The sequence below is a fragment of the Ruditapes philippinarum genome, unplaced genomic scaffold, assembly GCF_026571515.1.
Source record: "Ruditapes philippinarum isolate M1 unplaced genomic scaffold, ASM2657151v2 ctg959_1_1_1_1, whole genome shotgun sequence".
Classification (NCBI taxonomy): Eukaryota; Metazoa; Mollusca; class Bivalvia; order Venerida; family Veneridae; genus Ruditapes; species Ruditapes philippinarum.
This window is the reverse complement of record NW_026858792.1, coordinates 102237-118044: the sequence shown is the minus strand read 5'-3', so window position 1 is coordinate 118044 and position 15808 is coordinate 102237. Positions and strand designations below refer to the sequence as shown.

General features: G+C 33.6%; 1 protein-coding gene across 1 annotated transcript in view; it reads right to left on the bottom strand.

The window, feature by feature from the left end:
• The window catches only part of LOC132754291 (hemicentin-1-like), a 60704-nt gene extending 46529 nt beyond the window's left edge, over positions 1-14175 (bottom strand). The window contains exons 1-2 of the mRNA XM_060744905.1: positions 13930-14175; positions 1506-1832 (exon numbers count right to left, since the gene is read on the bottom strand). Coding sequence (XP_060600888.1) covers positions 1506-1832; positions 13930-13996 — 394 coding nt within the window. The 5' untranslated portion in view covers positions 13997-14175. The remainder of the gene's footprint in view (positions 1-1505; positions 1833-13929) is intronic.
• Positions 14176-15808: the final 1633 nt, after the last annotated feature.

Sequence of the window (15808 nt, the reverse complement as noted above, 5' to 3'; positions counted from 1 at the left end):
AAAATAAACATTCTAATCTTCATTATTTATTCGTTTTTTCATAATCAATGTGGTATTAACGGGAAAATAAAAAAAACTGATTAACAAAATAGTAGATTTTAAAGCTGCACGCCTCCAGATGAGTCTTAATATTTCAAGAGATATAATCTTAAGAAAAATGTATAGAAATCTTATATTTTCATAAAAAAAGTTAAAAGATTGAATATTTGATTTCTTTCTTTGTTCACTTCACCATATTTACTTTTAAATACATTTTCAAAATTTTCATGAAAATTAACATGAATCTGGAGAAATCACTGCTTGGAGTTTGCGTTTGCATAAAACTGAACTTACTCATTGGAAAATGTATAAAAACATGTCACGCTTACATATATCAAACAAAAAAAAAAAATAAAAATCCGTTACAAGAAACATCGTCAGCCTGATTCATAATTAAGCTTTACGGATTTTACGTCGTACTAGCACAGTTTTTTCAGGCCTTTCGGTCGCATCTGCCCTAAGTCAAGTTTCTTACATGTCAGACTAAAGTAAGCTAAATAATTGCCCCTTTGACATATAATCAGGCACATTTCTTATTACAATCTCTTATTAAGATTGCAATAAATGTATACCTCTGTCCATGCTAAGACTATCATGTTTCAATGTAATGAGCGGAAAAACTATTCAATTAGCTAAAACAATGAAGTTAGTGGCGCCCCTCTTTTCATTTCTCTGGTACCTGAGTAGAACCACCGACGTTCCGTATGCTAGCTGAATAGCTTTCTCACATGTACAATCCGACGACGTAACAATCAATTGCAGTATAAGAGCGTGGACTGCCAAAAGGGAAACACGTGTTATGTGTAAAACCTATTTGTTTCTATTAAAATTTTATAACAATTACTTGTAACATTTATAAAATTGGATTAAATATCACTTTAGTATTCAGTCCAATTGAATAAAGTGCTCTCAACTAAGCAATCGGTTCATGATAAAAATTCGATATTATTTAAGAATGATCACTTGAATTAAAATGCGTTGCCAATTAGTTTAGAAACCATTGTCTTCAACATTATAAATATCGAATACATGGCTATTCATAGGACGGGATGTATGTCATCATTAGATTTACAATCACTATTCTGTTGTAAATAGTATATATCACCTGTGACATGACTTTGAAAGAATGTAACTTGTATATTTCTACAATGTGATAAAACGTGTCTTTTTACACTTGCTAAACATGAATCTAAAATGTGAGTGACAAAAGATTTCACTACAAAATCTTGAATAATACGAGGCTTTTTTTTTAGGTAACAATATGTCTAAAATTATCATAAAGTTTTGTTTTTGGATAATTCCAGTCAATTACAGTACTTAAAATATTATCGCAGCGATGTAAGGAAGAAAGGAATTACTTTTGATATAACATGACACATATTGGACAAAATGTTTATACCAGAACAGTGACTATACATATTTTGTTAAAAAATACTTCTTAAAGGTTGTTTACAGATGGTACATACTGTGAACAGTAAGGTACAAGTTTTGTCTCTGGTTGTTGATTGCACATGTCCAATATTTCTGGTCCTTTGATCTATTTAGATTGGTGACATTAATAGTGATACCACTGCTGCTAGGACTGAATGTATGTCTTGGTATAATTCCTCCTAAACACTGTGATGGAATACATCCTGTTATTGATGTAGCATTGGTAATGTCTTGAGGCATGGAATCTGTCTTATAGACCCTAACAACCTCATTGGTAAACTGTGATACCTCACATACAATCTGTATATCACCTCCTTTCATAGGTACCTTGTTGTCTTTGATGTATATTTGTTGTACAGTGTCTATAAAAAGATATAAAAATAATTACAAATAAGTTTAAGTAAAAGTACAATGGTATGTGAGGGAAGGTCTGTCATATATATTATTCATCAGATGAATGGTCAGTCTTAATCGCTTAGAACATTATCGACAAATTCAGAGATGCAACTTGTTTTTCTTTAACATTGTCACACGAAAATGTTTTTTTTTTGTTGTGTTGTGTTTTTTTCTTTTCTTTCACACATTCACATTTAATAAAGCAACAAAAACGTGAAATATACTTATTTATTAATAGTGCAGTGCTATTTTGGTTTAGGTATATTCTAACGTTTATCTCCGTTTTTTAATAAATTATATATAATAAATTTAAAGCAAGAGGTCATATATATCTGTCTATATATAGGACGTAGAAAGCAAAACGGCCTATTTGGTGTAGTGCTTACCATACTGGACCAGCATTTCAGACACCCATGGTTCGAGTCCCGGCTGTGGCGTGCCGATTTTTGGTGTGATTTATCTATATTTCACTTTTTTATTTCATGTGTATTTGAGGGAATAAAATATTTTATGAACATTTATGCCAGCAAAGAATTTCGTATTTTTTTAAATAAATCTCTATGTATTTAGAAAACAAACACTTTCTTTTATTTGTTGATAAATTAAAGATAAAATTTTTATATATTCAACTAGAACTATCGCTGAATGCGATTCATACTGTAAAACACTTATTATTCGCAAGAAATTTATTTTCGCTAATATTCGCGAGTTTTCTACGGCCCAAATTCATATTTCTCGCGAATATTTCACTTTGTCTATACACTTGTCCGAAAATGAACACTATCCGAAAATTCGTATCCATGGATATATATCTGCGAGAAAGTATCGACCAGTTCTAGTTACATCATGTAGCTATTCAAGTGTTGCAGCATATACATATCGTACAGTATTCAAAAATAAAGAACCATTATAAAAGCCAAAATGAGAATATAAAAGAAAATTATTATTATTATATATGTGTTTATGAATAAAAGTACACATACAGTACACTTATCGTTTCAGGAAAGAAGGTATGCCAGAATTTATAAGTTTAATAACTTAAGTCAATTCTAGTGCCACTTTATACAAAACAACATATACAAAATAAAAGTTGTTTAAAATAACCCCGTTTTTTGCGGGGGGTGGGTGGGGCGGGGGAATTTGAGTATGTCTCTAAAATAATTTCTTAATATCCTATCAAGAGAAAAATCATTAACTCACATTAAAGATATTTTGACAGCTAAACAGTGAATCAAATGTCCCGTGTATATGCCTAAAACCATGACAATTGTTCGATTTCAATTTTGATTTTACGAAATACATAAAAAAATTGCTTGCTCTATACAAATTTTGATATCACTATTTTATTTATATTTGTGCAATAAATGTTTAATCATTTTATCATTTTAACATGTTTGTCCATTCAGCTTATTGAATATTCAAATGTTACCTTGGCGTTTTGCATTTCGCCCAATTTCTCATTTTGGTATCAGGAAAATGTTGCAGTGGCTTTAATTCCGTTATTTTCTATATGCCTTTACTCGTATGATTGTCTTAAAAGTGTAAAAGTGCATGCAATATAATTTATAAAGAGGGCATAATTCATAATATCTATTTAGAACTTGAGAATTGTGTTGTCTTGATGATAAACTTTTCAAAATGTTATCATTGTAAGATATCATTATATATTAACAAACATATCACCTGGAAACTCAGTGTACTATGGCAGAATGATTGAAAGAACTGGCGTTTTACAAATGTATGATAAAATTGAGAAAATTAAGTTTGATTATCCAGATGTTGACCCTTTGTTTGACGGTGATAACAATTTTAGGACCCGAGATTTTTTAGATCCCATTCCTATCGATGATCTTCAATATATTTTTGGTAATAATGATTATGAAGGAAGGGATTTCAAAACTCCACGTCAAAAGAGAAAAGTATAAACGGGAATATTTTTTGTAAAGAATTAGTAGATTTTTGTTGCATATTTGATGTTTACTTATTAAATGGCAGGTGCCCTGGTAATATTAATGGTGAATATACATTATATTCTAACGACGAAGATAGTGCTTTAGATTAAATGATTGCTTCAACAAACGTTTTCAAGTATGTTAAATATTTTAAAGTCTTAGATAAAGACGATTCAGATCTTTTCCCTATTTGCTGTTAATTAGAATTTAAGATAAGAACGCCTGTACAAGATAAACTATGATAACCGCCATATGAACACATCTGCTGATGTTTCAAAATTCTTAATTTTACCAGTTCATGTGAAATGCTGAATTCTGCTTAAGCCGGTGCTAGGGGGCGTGGACGGTAGTTTGCACTTGACAGTACCGTCCATGAACAGGCTCAATCAAACCGAGCCGGCAACATTTTCAATGTTGCCGTGTTGTGCTTTCTTTAGGGATTCTTATTTCTCTCTATTTTATCAAACAAACACATAAATTTATACTTATATGATAAACTTTTGCTGGAAAAATTATTACAATGAAGTTTTCTTGAATAGTTTACGGAAACTTTAAATTAGAAAACTGGCATTTTATCACAAATGCTTAACGGAGAGATTAATGAGTATATAAATTTCAATTGACTCAGATTTATCATAAAACTGGCGAATGTGTAAATCTTGCAAAATATATGATCATAAATTTGTCATATGAAAAACACATGAAAGTTCACACATACTTAACATATGAAAACTTATTCATATGAAAAACATGTGATAACCATGAGTTTTACATATGTTTGTTGTAACATGTTTTTCATACAGTCCTGTTTAGTTTAAACATATTTTATTCATTATCATACACAGTACATAATATACAATCATTCAATATATGCAATGTTGAAATGGTCCTGTTTAACATATGTTATTTTACAGATGAAAAAACACATGTTCTTAAACACATGTTTTTCAAAACATATGAAACACATATGTTTTACGTATGGTGTACCAAACATACAACAAACATGTGGTGCATTTATCTGTGTAGTCTATGATCAGTTTTGTCAAATGATGAGTTAATGACGTTTTTGTCAAACATTTGATTTTTGAAAAGTAAAACACAAGAAGGTATAGTTGCAGTTAATTAAAATTCAAGAGTATTAAATTGTATTTGCAATTTTTTTTTAAATCTAGAATTGCACTGTCTTAGCACAAAAAATTATACGTTAGAGTTTGAACTGCAGGAAATATAGAAATTGCTTTATAATAAACATTGAAGTTTGCTTTATTCCTCGATGTTCTATTTATTATACTAAACTGCAGAATAGTTAATAAGAACTTGCTTGGTTATTTACAATATGTACTTAATACAATTACTTAAAAATATATGTCATAAATCATTTCTAATGATGATTGGACTGAATAGTATTCAAATATAAATTATACGTGTTCTGTTCGCATGGATATACTTTTTATGTACGTACTGTGAAATAAACATTTGGAAATCTGGTAAATTTTCTTGAAACAAAACCAGTAGGATAAACGTCCTTAAATCGGCAGCATTGGTTGTTTTTGTTGATGTTTCTATCATATCTAAGATAAAACGTCAACTTGTCCCTACATTATGCAAACAAACAAAAAACAGCTGTTTAAATCTTTGACTTTGTATGATTTTAACACAAATCTTGTCAATAGTCAACTGAACGAAATGAATTGAAATGTGTCACAAGTTCAAAATTTTCTTTTTGTTTGGGATGATAAAAGAATGAAATTCGTCTGGATTTTATAATATTTAATGAATAAATCGTTCATCATTCATTTAGACAAAACAGAACAATAACTTTATCCAGGATGTATAATAAGTTAATCATCACATATACGAGGAGTGTTTAAATATTAATGCCTCTGGTCGAGGGGTTAGAGTCGATGACTTCTAATCCAGTTATCTCTCTGGCGTCGGTTCGATCCCCGGGAGATGCTTTGGTAGTTTAGCGTGGAGGAAGGTAGTCTAGTACTGGTGTAACTCTCCAGGAACGATGGTTAGGAAACTACCCGCCTATATGACTGAAATACTGTTGGGAAAAGGCGTTAAATGAAACAAACAAACAAAATAATGCCTCTAGAACTTTATATTGTTTTATATTGCAAGAACGGGGGATTGAAGGTTAACGGATAAATTTACATGATAGTTTTACATTTATACTACACTAATTAATATCCGTTCACTTTTACTGTATTTATAGCCTGCTATACAATGTCTACTTGATACTGTAATACAAAAGATGATCAGTGTATGTCATTTAAAAACGATCTTATATTAAGTAAAGTTGTCTTCTTGGTATGAAACCTATTCTGTGTAAGGACAAAATGAAATGTCAGTTATTCGTTGGTTTGATAAATTCAAATTTAGCTTGATTCCAACTGAAGATCCATTACATGTCCGTTTGCCCTAAACATCAACGTCTGTCAAGATGGTTTCTAAAGTGAGAGAAGTTAATACCGATGTAAGATACACCAGGAGACAAATAGCAATTATCGTTGGCATCACATTGGTGACAACTTATACTATTTTTTAAAAGTGATTTGAAAAAAAAAATATGTGTCAGATGAACATGTTATCAGAAAATCGAACGTGGGCAATGCGAGTTTCATATGGATAATTTAAAAGACAATACACCGTTTAATTTTGCAAATGTCGTCACTGGTGACAAAACATTGGATCATTTCTGTTAGCCAATACGAAAACACCAAGACAAGATTTGAGCTAAATCTGGCTAAAGACCGTGCAATGCAAAATGGATCATTGGTATAAAAAGATAATTAACGCAATTTTCTATACAGCTCAGGGTCTCAGCTTTCAGGTTTCTGTTCTGAATTTCAATGCGAAATATTACAACACAAAAAGTCTTCGAAGCCTTAACAAATACTTTCGAAAACGGAAACTTGCATCAGGTTTTGGAAATGTAAGATTGTTGCATGTAAACGCGTTATCGCACAAGGGATCTTTCGTGCAAAACTTTCTGAAGCAAAAAAATCGATGTTCTTCCAAATCCTCCGTATTCACCATTGGACTATTGTGACCTCTCAGGTCTATATTTGTTCATCGCAAACATCTTGGTTCTTCAATATCCCGGTGTCTACCTTAGAAGACTATTGAAATGCCTTCAAAGGTTTGATCCGAAAGGTGAAATTCTAAGAAAGGGTAATTATTAGAATTCTCATGTTTCGTGTCCAGCAAACATACCAGAAATTATAAATTGTATATGTCCGGAAAAAAACAAACTCTTTTTAGTCCCAAACAAGTTAAATGTTGGTGCTGCATATCAAAGACGCCGTCAATTGATGTGAACAGTAACGTGCACAATTGTTCTCTATAACAGTTGAATATCCGAAGCACAAATCAATTTTTCTTCATATACCTTGTATGTGACCGTTGTTTAATAATTACGTTGCATATTTTTGTGAAAAAGGGAACCTAATGCATAAATTCACAAAGTAATGTCTGAGATTCTGAAATATGTGTCTGTTGCGTCAACGATTGAAAGGTCTGGTCAAAGCAAATAAATTGGATAAGAAGTAAAAATGAAATGATTGGTATTAAAAAAAAATTCAACACAAAGACAGAGGTAAAGAAAAATAGCTCCATTGCGCCGAAAATATGTCCATTTAAATATTGGTGCAAGTGCATAATGCTCGATTGATTTTTAGGACGAACTGTTATTTAATCTACAATTAGCAAAAATATGTCAGTAATAGCAAATAATAGTTATATATGAATTGTTAAATATAATAAATTCTGAGTTACGTATTGTTTACTTATTGAAAAATTCTTCATTAAACACAAGATTGCATATTTGCCTGGAATGTAGATAAAGAACCACTAAATATAATAAAATATCTAGGCAAAAGAAAACACTTCAAAATAACCTACTGCAAATATTTGTGATTCATTTTAAAACAAATTTACTATTTTCAGTCAGTTAATCTGTTTTTGTGTCGCCTTGAAAAAGGCGACATATATTGGTTACTTTTGTCGGCGGTGTCGGCGTCGTTGTCGTCGTCGGCGTCGTTGTCGGCGTCGTTGTCGGCGTCCCCTAAAGCTTGTCCGGAGAATAAGTCAGTCATTATAAGTCGGATTGACTTCAAACTTGGTATGCATGTTTCTTATAAAGACCCGAAGTGCAGTGCACAAGAACAGGTACTCTGCACTTCTTATATTTTGAGTTATTGCCCTTTGTTTATTTTCATACTTTAGTTTTGTCCAGGCCATTTCTCCTAAAGTATAAAAGCTATTGACTTGAAATAAAAAGTGCAGTGCACAAGAACTGGTACTCTGCATTTCTTTTCTTTTGAGTTATTGCCCTTTCTTAATTTTCATACTTTATTTTTGTCCAGGCCATTTCTCCTAAAGTATAAAAGCTATGGACCTGAAACTTCATAGGATGATAAATCTCATAAGGAAGAAGTGCAGTGCCCAAGAACTGGTACTCTGCATTTCTTATTTTTTGAGTTATTACCCTTTGTTAATTTTCATACTTTATTTTTGTCCAGGCCATTTCTCATCAATTATAAAAGCTTTAAACTTGAAACTTAATAGGATGATAAATCTTATTGATAAGAAGTGCAGTGCCTAAGAACACTGGTACTCTGTATTTCTTATTTTTTGAGTTATTGCCCTTTGTTAATTTTCATACTTTTTTTGTCCAGGCCATTTCTCAAAAAATATAAAAGCTTTAGACTTGAAACTTAATAGGATGATAGATCTTATTGATAAGAAGTGCAATGCACAGAAACTGCTGATCTGCATTTCTTATTTTTTGAGTTATTGTCCTTTGTTGATTTTCAAATTTCATTTTTGTCCTGGCCATTTCTCTTAAACTATATTGTTCACAAGGCGACACATCCGACTCGCGGAGTTCTAAGTATAACTTAAATGTCAATTATTTTCATGAATACGAGTGGTTATCCGAAAATTCGTGGACTTTTTAAATATCTATTGAACATCTTATCAGCATACATTGTAGAATATTATTCACACATTTTGAAAGGAACAGTTAACTGTGTCAATAAATAATGATTTTATATTGCTTTTAAAAAAGCACATACACGGCATCCGGCGCACGGTAGAAAAGCACAGTAAGTCATCGTTGATTCTTGCAAAAAAAACTAAAAAATTAACGTTAAAAACCCGCTAAACATCGCATGATTCTTCTATAATGTCATTTAAGCAATTGTTAAGAAACAATGGACGTCATTGTCCGTTAATTTTTGTTTATATCGCTAGATACGGCAGACGCCGATATTGTTTACAACGGGAAAATGACGACACGCGGTAATTAGAAAATCGCGCGATCATAAAACGATCATAAAATTTTGTTGTAATTTGGAAATGGCACCTACAAAAACATTTCATAAAAATCAGCATACGAACAGTGAAAATAAAATTTCATGATCATTAGTGTTTAAGTGGTATAAGAAATATAGTAATGGACAATACTTTGAGGAGCAGTAACCGTCATTGACTGCGTAACATTGAAGCACAAGTTGTACATTATTATGACGTTAACGTCAATACTTTTTGGTATGTGCCGCTGTCGCCGACATGTGTAATGTAAACTTAAATATTGTTGAAATATAGGAAGCTACTAACATGAATTTTTCTGTGTTTATTTGTTATTTATTCTTCTAAGCAGTGTAAGAATTTCAAAGTAATATCGCAAATATATTTTTCGTAACAAAGAATGTCCACGAATATTTGGATAATCCCTAGTAAGCATACGATTTGCCTGTTTTGCAAAGAATATTTCCGTTTTGCGCCCGTACCGCCAACACAAATCTCCGTTGCGTATTTTAGTCATACACCTTGGTCCCTTCTGAACTTACATTACACTGGCTCACTGAAACGTGAGTAATTTGTTATAAAATTAGATGATGATTTAAAAGGTATGTGAGAAGTTAGCAGTGAACAGTGAGCTAAGCAAAAAGGCATTTCAATTTATATAGAGAAGTCAATGCTCTGCTGGAATGCTCAGCTGGGTAAGCAATCTAGCAGAGCATTCCAAAATAAAGTGTAGAAATGCTTTACCGGTATGCTCAGCTGGGCATCTAGCAGGGCATTCCTAAATATAGTGTAAAAATGCTCTGCTGCAATACTCAGCTGTCTTGGCAATCTAGCAGAGCATTCCTAGCTTTAGTGAAAAAATGCTCTGCTGGCACGCTCAGCTGGCTTGGCAATCTAGCAGTGCATTACTAAATATAGTGTTAAAATGCTCAGCTGGCTAGCTAAGCTGGCTTGGCAATCTAGCAGGGCATTACTAAATATAGTGTAAAAATGCTCTGCTGGAATGCTAAGCTGGCTAAGCAATCTAGCGGGGCATTCCGAGATATAGTGTAAAAATGCTCTGCTGGAATGCTAAGCTGGCTAGGCAATCTAGCAGGGCATTACTAAATATAGCGTAAAAATGCTCTGCTGGAATGCTAAGCTGGCTAGGCAATCTAGCAGGGCATTACTAAATATAGTGTAAAAATGCTCTGCTGGAATGCTAAGCTGGCTAGGCAATCTAGCAGGACATTACTAAATATAGTGTACAAATGCTATTCTGGAATGCTAAGCTGGCTAGGCAATCTAGCAGGGCATTACTAAATATAGTGTAAAAATGCTCTGCTGGAACGCTCAGCTGGCTAGGCAATCTAGCTGGGCATTACTAAACATAGTGTAAAAATGCTCTGCTGGAATGCTAAGCTGGCTAGACAATCTAGCAGGGCATTCCTAAATATAGTGTAAATTGCTCTGCTGGAATGCTAAGCTGGCTAGGCAATCTAGCAGGGCATTACTTAATATAGTGAAAAAATGCTCTGCTGGAATGCTAAGCTGGCTATGCAATCTAGCAGAGCATTACTACATATAGTGTAAAAATGCTCTATTGGAATTCTAAGCTGGCTAGGCAATCTAGAAGAGCATTACTAAATATAGTGTAAAAATGCTATGCTGGAATGCTAAGCTGGCTAAGCAATCTAGCGGGGCATTCCAAAATATAGTGCAAAAAATGCTCTGCTGGTATGCTCAGTTGGCTAAGCAATCATGTGGGACATTCCAAAATATAGTGTACAAAATGATCTGCTGGTATGCTCAGCTGGCTAAGCAATCTAGCAGGGATTACTAAATATAGTGTAAAAATGCTCTGCTGTTATACCTAGCTGGCTAGGCAATCTAGCAGAACATTCTGAAAAATAGTGTGAAAATGCTGTGTTGGATAAGCAATCTTGCGGTGCATTCTGAATTATAGTGTTAATAAGCTCTTCTGGAATGCTCAGCTGGCAGACTGATTCTGAGTTGCAGGATTTATTGTTGTCAACGTTTTATTGACATTTTCGACTTCTAAGCACTTCTGAGGCATTCGCAGACTTTAAGGAATTTTTGGTGCCAATAGAAATAATGATATTTTTGACTTCTAAGGACCTTTAAGAGAATATTTCATTAACCTGCGACTTTTTTATGGACACTCGCAGACTTTCAGGAATTTCGGTGCCAATGCTAATATTGACAATTTAGACTTCTAGGGACCCTCAAGAGTCAATTTTGTTGGTCTGCAACTGATTCTCGGACACTCGCAGACTTTCAGGAATGGTTGGTGCCAAGGAAATAATCATATTTTTGTCTTCTATGGACCTTTAAGGGTCCATTCATTGGCCTGCAGCGTATTGTTGGACACTCGTAGACTTTCAGGAAAGTTTGGTGCCAATAGAGATCATGGCAATGTTTACTTCTAGGGACCCGCCAGAGTCCATTTTTATGATCTGCGACTGATTCTGGGACATTCGCAGACTTTCAGGAATCTGTGGTGCCAAAGGTGATAATGACATTTTTGACTTAAAGCGACCCACCAGCGTTCATTTCACTGGTCTGCGACTGATTTTGGGACACTTGCAGACTTTCAGGAATTTTGATGCCATTGGAGATAATGACATTTCTGACTTCTAGGGAACCGCCAGAGTACATTACTTGGGTCTGCGACTGATTCTTTGAGACTCGCAGACTTTCAGGATGTTAAGTGCCATTGAAGATCATGACTTTTTACTTTTAAGGACCCCTAATTCATAAGCAGAGCATTCTTACTCTAAAATGTCATTATCTGCATTAGCACCAAAAATTCCTGAAAGTCTGCAAGAGCCCAAAAATCAGTCGCAGACCAACGAAATAGACTCTGGATGGTCAAAAATGTTAAAATTGTCATTTTCTCTGTTGGCACCAAAAATTCCTGAAAGTCTGTGACTGTCCAAGAATAAGTCGCAGACCAAAACAATGTACCCTGGATGGTCCCTAAAAGTAAGAAATGTCAATATCTGCCTTGACATCAAAAATTCCTGAAAGTCTGTGAGTGCCTCAGAATCAGTTGCAGACCAAAAATATGGCTTCAGGAAGGTCCCGATAAGTCAGAAATATCATTTTCTGCATTGACACCGAAATGCCTGAAAGTCTGCGAGTGACTCAGAATCAGTCGCAGACCAACGAAATAGACTCAGGTGGGTCCTTTTGAAGTAAAAATGTCATTATCTCCATTGGCACCGAAAATTTCTGAAAGTCTGCGAGTGACTCAGAATCAGTCGTAGACCAACAAAATAGACTCAGGAGGGTCCTTTTAAAGGAAAAATGTCATTATCTCCATTGGCACCGACAATTTCTGAAAGTCTGCGAGTGTTCCAGAAACATTCGCAAACCAACCAAATGGACTCTGGATGGTCCTACAAAATTCACAAATGTCAGTATCTGCATTAACACCAAAACTTCCTGAAAGCCTGATATCGTCCCAGAATCAATTGGAGACACTTGAGGATTCCATAGAAGTTTTAAAAAATATCATTATCTGCTTTGGCACTGAATATTTCAGAAAGTCTACAAGTGCAAAATAATCAGTTGCAGACCAACGAAATTTATACTTTATTTAAGAATGCCCTGTTAGTTTGCATTAACAGCTCAGCATTCCGGCCGAACATTTTAAACTAATTTTCAGAATGCTTTGCTGGATTGCCTAGCCAGCTGAGCATTTTAACACTATATTTAGGAATGCCCTGCTAGATTGCTTAGCCAGCTGAGCAAACCAGCAGAGCATTTTTCGCACTATATTTAGTAATGCCCCGCTAGATTGCTTAGCCAGCTGAGTATAACAGCAGAGTATTTTTACACTATATTTTGGAATACCCTGCTAGATTGCTTAGCCAGCTGAGCATAACAGCAGAGCTTTTTACACTTTATTTTGGAATGCCCCGCTAGATTGCTTAGGCAGCTGAGCATACCAGCAGAGTATTTTACACTATATTTTGGAATACCCTGCTAGATTGCATAGACAGCTGAGCATAACAGCAGAGCTTTAAAAACACTTTATTTTGGAATGCCTCGCTAGATTGCCTAGCCAGCTAGGTATAACAGCAGAGCATTTTAACACTATATTTAGTAATCCCTGCTAGATTGCTTAGCCAGCTGAGCATACCAGCAGATCATTTTGTACACTATATTTTGGAATGTCCCGCTTGATTGCTTAGCCAGCTGAGCATACCAGCAGAGCATTTTTTGCACTATATTTTGGAATGCCCCGCTAGATTGCTTAGCCAGCTGAGCATACCAGCAGAGCATTTTTACGCTATATTTTGGAATGGCCTGCTAGATTGATTACCCAGCTGAGCATACCGGCAAAGCATTTCTACACTTTATTTTTGAATGTTCTGCTAGATTGCTTACCCAGCTGTGCATAACAGCAGATCATTGATTTCCCTATATAAATCGTAATGCCTTTTTGCTTAGCTCACTGTTAACTGCTAACTTCTCACATACATTTAAAAGAGTATGATATTTAAACATGGCACTATCACTTCACTTTAACGTTCATTTTAATTAAATAAATCTCGGTGACATGTTGTCCATCAGAAAAACTATTTTATTAGAAAATTTGAAAACAGTGTGATGTTGTTAAAAGAAAAAGAAAATAAACAAAAGCAAGACTAAAATTTCCCCATTGCTGAATAGACGTGCACACGGCGTATAATAATACATATTTTAATTTACTTTATCTTTCATCATCTAATTATTTTTCACTATAAGTATTCCTGTCCAATAATAAATAAGACAATAAACTTACCAGCGCTTATTGTTGTTATAAGTCCCAAAAGAAGAACAAGAACTAATTTGAGTCGTATAGTATCCATATTTATTACTGTAGAATCTATATTACAACAGTAAAATGTGTTTAAGTTTTAAAATGTCATAACGTATATCCTACGTATACAAAAAACCTTATTCATCGATCAAGGAAGTAAAGAAACAAAATTATCCAACTGACGTAATATTCGCATGTTTACATATGAATGTTTTAAACTATGTGAATGCAAAGTGCAAACTATTCGTAAGTAAACTTTTAAACAAAAACCATTGATAATAATAGCAAGGCAAATACAGGTTTACGCGTTAACTATGTTTGTAAGGTCAATATATAAATAGCTTTATCTATTATGAGAATGAGGATTGATAACACAACTCGGTATTACGGAATTTAGTCAAACTGTGGGCAAAGGGCAAACATCTAACAGCAACACAGCAACAACGGCGATGAGTCCAGCAGGAAAACAAACAAACAAGAAAGACAGGGCAAACAACATATGCATAATGCAAATAAATGTTTCAGAGGTTAATTGCCTATACAAGTACTATTTGTTTTATGTGTAGATTGACAAGCTAATAATTTTAAGACAAGAAATCATGTTAAATATATGAAATATAGCCAAATCGACTCATTATACATGTTTCGAGGAAACATTTTCAAGCAAAGATCAAATTTATTATGCCACAAAAATACTGTCGTATCCAAAAAATCAAAGTGAATAAATAAATAAATAATTGAATAAATGTGTTTACAATTGTGTATTAATAATAATGCAGCTGCATTTTAAATATATTTATTACAGATCACTTACTTTCGAAATATGTTGAAAAGCAATAAATAACTGCATTTCAAATTGGGGAATATCGCCATCACGCAATAAGTAAACTTGCGCTTCGTTTCTACCTAATGCATGCTTAAGACACTAATTTGACTTGAAACAGTCTTTTGGCGAGAATTTGAAATTCACTGATACCTAAACTATAGCTTTAAAGCACCATTGAAAAAAAAATAGGAACACATGCGAATCGTGTTTATTTGTTTTTTTTTTCTTTCTTGATGTTTTTTTTTTCTTTTTCTTTGTTGTTGTTTTTTATATAATTTATTAATTTTCATCATCTTTATTTTGGCTATTTGGTAAAATGAAAATACTACATTTGAAATGTACTCCAGGTCTTCCTTTCTGGAATGCGACTTCTGTAAAACATGTTGTTTTTTATGAAAGCAGGCCGTCGCCAAAACGTATTCATTTTCACAAAGTTTACTTCATTTTAATTCTTTAAGTCCTATTTATTTTAAATATACTTTCATTGACATATATAATAACATACTGTATCCCTGAATAAGAAAATTAATAGAAACATGTATTATAAAGGAAATCCAATATGACTTCATTAATAATAACATCGATATGTTTTCTACATAAGGAACAAAATTTGGAAAGAATAAGATACCCGATAATAATATTCCCAACCGTCATCTTGGATATGTATTCCACTGCATAGAAAATCTACGCAACACGTAAACGACGGCGAAAATGAGATAGTAATAATTGTGGAGATCTTTAAGTTTACACCAAGTACAGCTTATCGTTTTGCTCATGTTTGGAAAGTGACCACAATGGTAATCGTCATTACCTTTTCGATAAGGTTAAGACCACGACTATGACCACGGGTATGGAAATGACCATGATTATAACCACTCCTATCAAAACGACAAGGACTTATGACTTTTACGACTAAAGTTCGCCTTCGGTCACAGGAATATTTACTACGACTACGACTTCTACATCTTAAATGACAACGATTAGAGTTACGACTACGACGACGGCTGTAACTACTACAACTTCTACGACAACGAA